Source organism: Anopheles darlingi, chromosome 3 (assembly GCF_943734745.1).
Source record: "Anopheles darlingi chromosome 3, idAnoDarlMG_H_01, whole genome shotgun sequence".
NCBI classification, from domain to species: Eukaryota; Metazoa; Arthropoda; class Insecta; order Diptera; family Culicidae; genus Anopheles; species Anopheles darlingi.
In genome coordinates, this window is record NC_064875.1 from 50,724,542 (window position 1) to 50,727,041 (window position 2,500).

General features: G+C 52.2%; 2 protein-coding genes across 10 annotated transcripts in view; one reads left to right on the forward strand and one right to left on the reverse strand.

The window, feature by feature from the left end:
- The window catches only part of LOC125955783 (protein lingerer), a 12,434-nt gene extending 10,709 nt beyond the window's left edge, over positions 1-1,725 (reverse strand). For 6 of the 9 annotated variants that reach the window (XM_049686952.1, XM_049686951.1, XM_049686950.1 and 3 more), the window contains exon 1: positions 834-932. The gene's annotated coding sequence lies outside the window, so the exon portion shown is untranslated. The other 3 variants (XM_049686945.1, XM_049686943.1, XM_049686947.1) reach the window with 3 other exon arrangements.
- Positions 1,726-2,028: 303 nt separating this feature from the next.
- LOC125955850 (probable 28S ribosomal protein S16, mitochondrial) overlaps positions 2,029-2,500 on the forward strand; it is an 849-nt gene continuing 377 nt past the window's right edge. Inside the window, exons 1-2 of the mRNA XM_049687112.1 lie at positions 2,029-2,397; positions 2,460-2,500. The exon at positions 2,460-2,500 is cut by the window's right edge and continues 119 nt beyond it. Of these exons, the coding sequence (XP_049543069.1) occupies positions 2,281-2,397; positions 2,460-2,500 (158 nt within the window). The 5' untranslated portion in view covers positions 2,029-2,280. The remainder of the gene's footprint in view (positions 2,398-2,459) is intronic.

The window sequence follows — 2,500 nt, forward strand, 5'->3', positions numbered from 1 at the left end:
CTTTCGAGGGGCAGGCCGTTTGCTAATTTTCTGTGGCCAGCGAAATGCGATACGCAACGAAACGGGGGCCCCACCGTCACGGCAAAAATCTTCCGCCTTTCGATGCAGCACACACACTCACATACACGCACACAATAGTCACGTAATAAAGGAGCAAAGAAAACTTGAAATAATTGCCCGTTGTCCTTGTGCACTGGCCAGTGCTACTCCACCAGCAGCAGTAGCAGCTGAACACCTTTTCTGCGATCTCCTTGTTGGTGGCGACCGATGGAGCGAGGCTCACACCAGCGCCATCCGCAGCGTAACCTCAGACGCGACCGCGAGTAGCCTCCAACACAGTCTCATGCGAACATACGAAAACCACGCCGCGCTGCCTTGCTTCTGCTGCTCCACCTTACTACGGGTGCCGGACGAAAAGGTGGCCGCGCAACAAGACGGGAAGTAAAAGATTGCAAAAGCAGAAGAAGAGGAACTAGCCGCTTCCGCTTTCGGAACCGACACCCCAATGTGGCGCTCCGCTCTTCCGGCGGCGGCGTAATTTGCGGCTGCTTTCCGGCACCATGATGCAAGCAGGCCGTCGCGATTGCTCTCCGCGGAAGGCCTCCCTTTTTCTTCCGCGGCAGGCTGAATCATTCGCGGACCAGTTTGCAGCACCCGTTCGTTCTTGTTCGTCAGCGCGCACACACACACACGCGGTACAGAAAACCCACCAATTTCACTTTGAACCGGAAATACAATGCCCTAGCACCAGAGGCCTACCGGGGAAGGCCGTTTTTCGCTGGCTAAAAAGTGAAAAAGCAAAATGAAGAACCATGTGCTAAATTTTCGCTTACTGCTGCTGCTTCTGCCTTGCGTCGTGCGTTCCGTTCTGTGCCAAGCGGTTCTCAGGAAGAGCTGAGCAGCCGTTCACACTGTGTAGCTGTAGTGGTACAGCATCGCGGCGCTCCATGCAAAAAGAAAAACCCCAGACGCCATTTGTAGAAAGAGCAACGGGAGAGAGAGAGAGAGAGCTGAGTGCTCATTTGAATGTGTGTGTGTGTGTGTGCCGGAGTAACTGAAGTGCCGGATCCGCCACACGCCGATATCGTTCAACATGCGAATTTGATAAATCGGGTTTCCACTGAAATCAAAGCATGCGTATGGAAGCTTTGCAATCATGCTGCTCTACGCGATTCCCTCCCTTTTCTTTCGCCCCGTGCAAGTGCCGTTAGGAAGCAGTCAACCGTCCGATTACGCCGCTAATTGCCGCAAGTCGGCGAGCTGAGAAAAGTCTTCCCCCAACGAGAGAAGACGCGGCGGCCGCTGGAACTCTTTCTGCCGCTTCCTACAACAAAAACCGTGTCGAGACGGGCAAGCCTCCCTCCGCTCCGACACGCACACACACAGAACGGGTCGCGCGCGCACACCAAACAGTTCGGTTCTCTCTTCGCCCGCGAAACCGGGCGAAATATTGCGCATACACACACTCGCACGCACATACACACACACACGCCGTACGGCAAAAAATCGAGGCAGTGCCGACCAGCGAGGAGCAAAATTAAAACCACAAAACGATCCACTTTTCCCAGTTCGCCGATCTCACAAACTATCACTAACGAAGGCGGCTCCCTTCACGAGCAGAATCATGGCGAAATTTCCCTAAAAATCACGTATGTTATCCTGGAATAAGCACCTAAAATGCTGCTGTTGCTCGCCAGTAGCAAAGTCCGGACGATAGATACGAGTGTGTGAATCGTTGGGCGAAAAGCCGTCGATGGGGTTTTTGACATTTGCCGGAACCGCCGCCGCTCTGGCCACTTTAGTCTTATCCAGCCAAACAGCCCCTGCACTGCCGGCTTTTGAATTCTCAAAGGAAACGAGAGGGGAAGTTCATATTCAATGTAAAGTACTATTTTAAGTATGAATATTGTCTACAATCAAATGAAAAAAGATCATTGCATTTTAAGCTTACTAAACGGAACGTGTCATCCACGCGATCTACTGGCGGATGTAACACCAACACACTCACAATTCATACTCAAGCAGCATATCAAAGTGTCGTTGATAGAAACTCGCCAAAATCCCAAAAGGGTAGCGGTCCCTTCTTGTCCACCGCTCACAACACAGCCCACCCAAGAAACCCCTGGACCACCTGGAGGATCTGAGGCACAGAACCGACTCCACACCGAACCGAAGCGTGAAACCGGGTCTACTAGAAGCCACCTCTCTATCCAAAACACCTTGAGAAACACATTGTGCCGTGACTGTGACCAAAGAACCACTTCCGCCTCCGGAACAGTGATGTCGTTGGTACCGGCAAGTGGAACGGGCCGATTTTGGGCCCGCTCGGCCAAGATCATTCGCTTCGTGCGCCAAGGATGCACCAATCGGCCGTTCTTCCACATCGTAGTTATGGAGGTATACACTCGAGACAGCATAGGAAAACGAGGATATACTAAACGCAACCATACTCTTTACAGAGGCGTAAGGATCAATATCAACCTCCTATTGAACAGGTAGG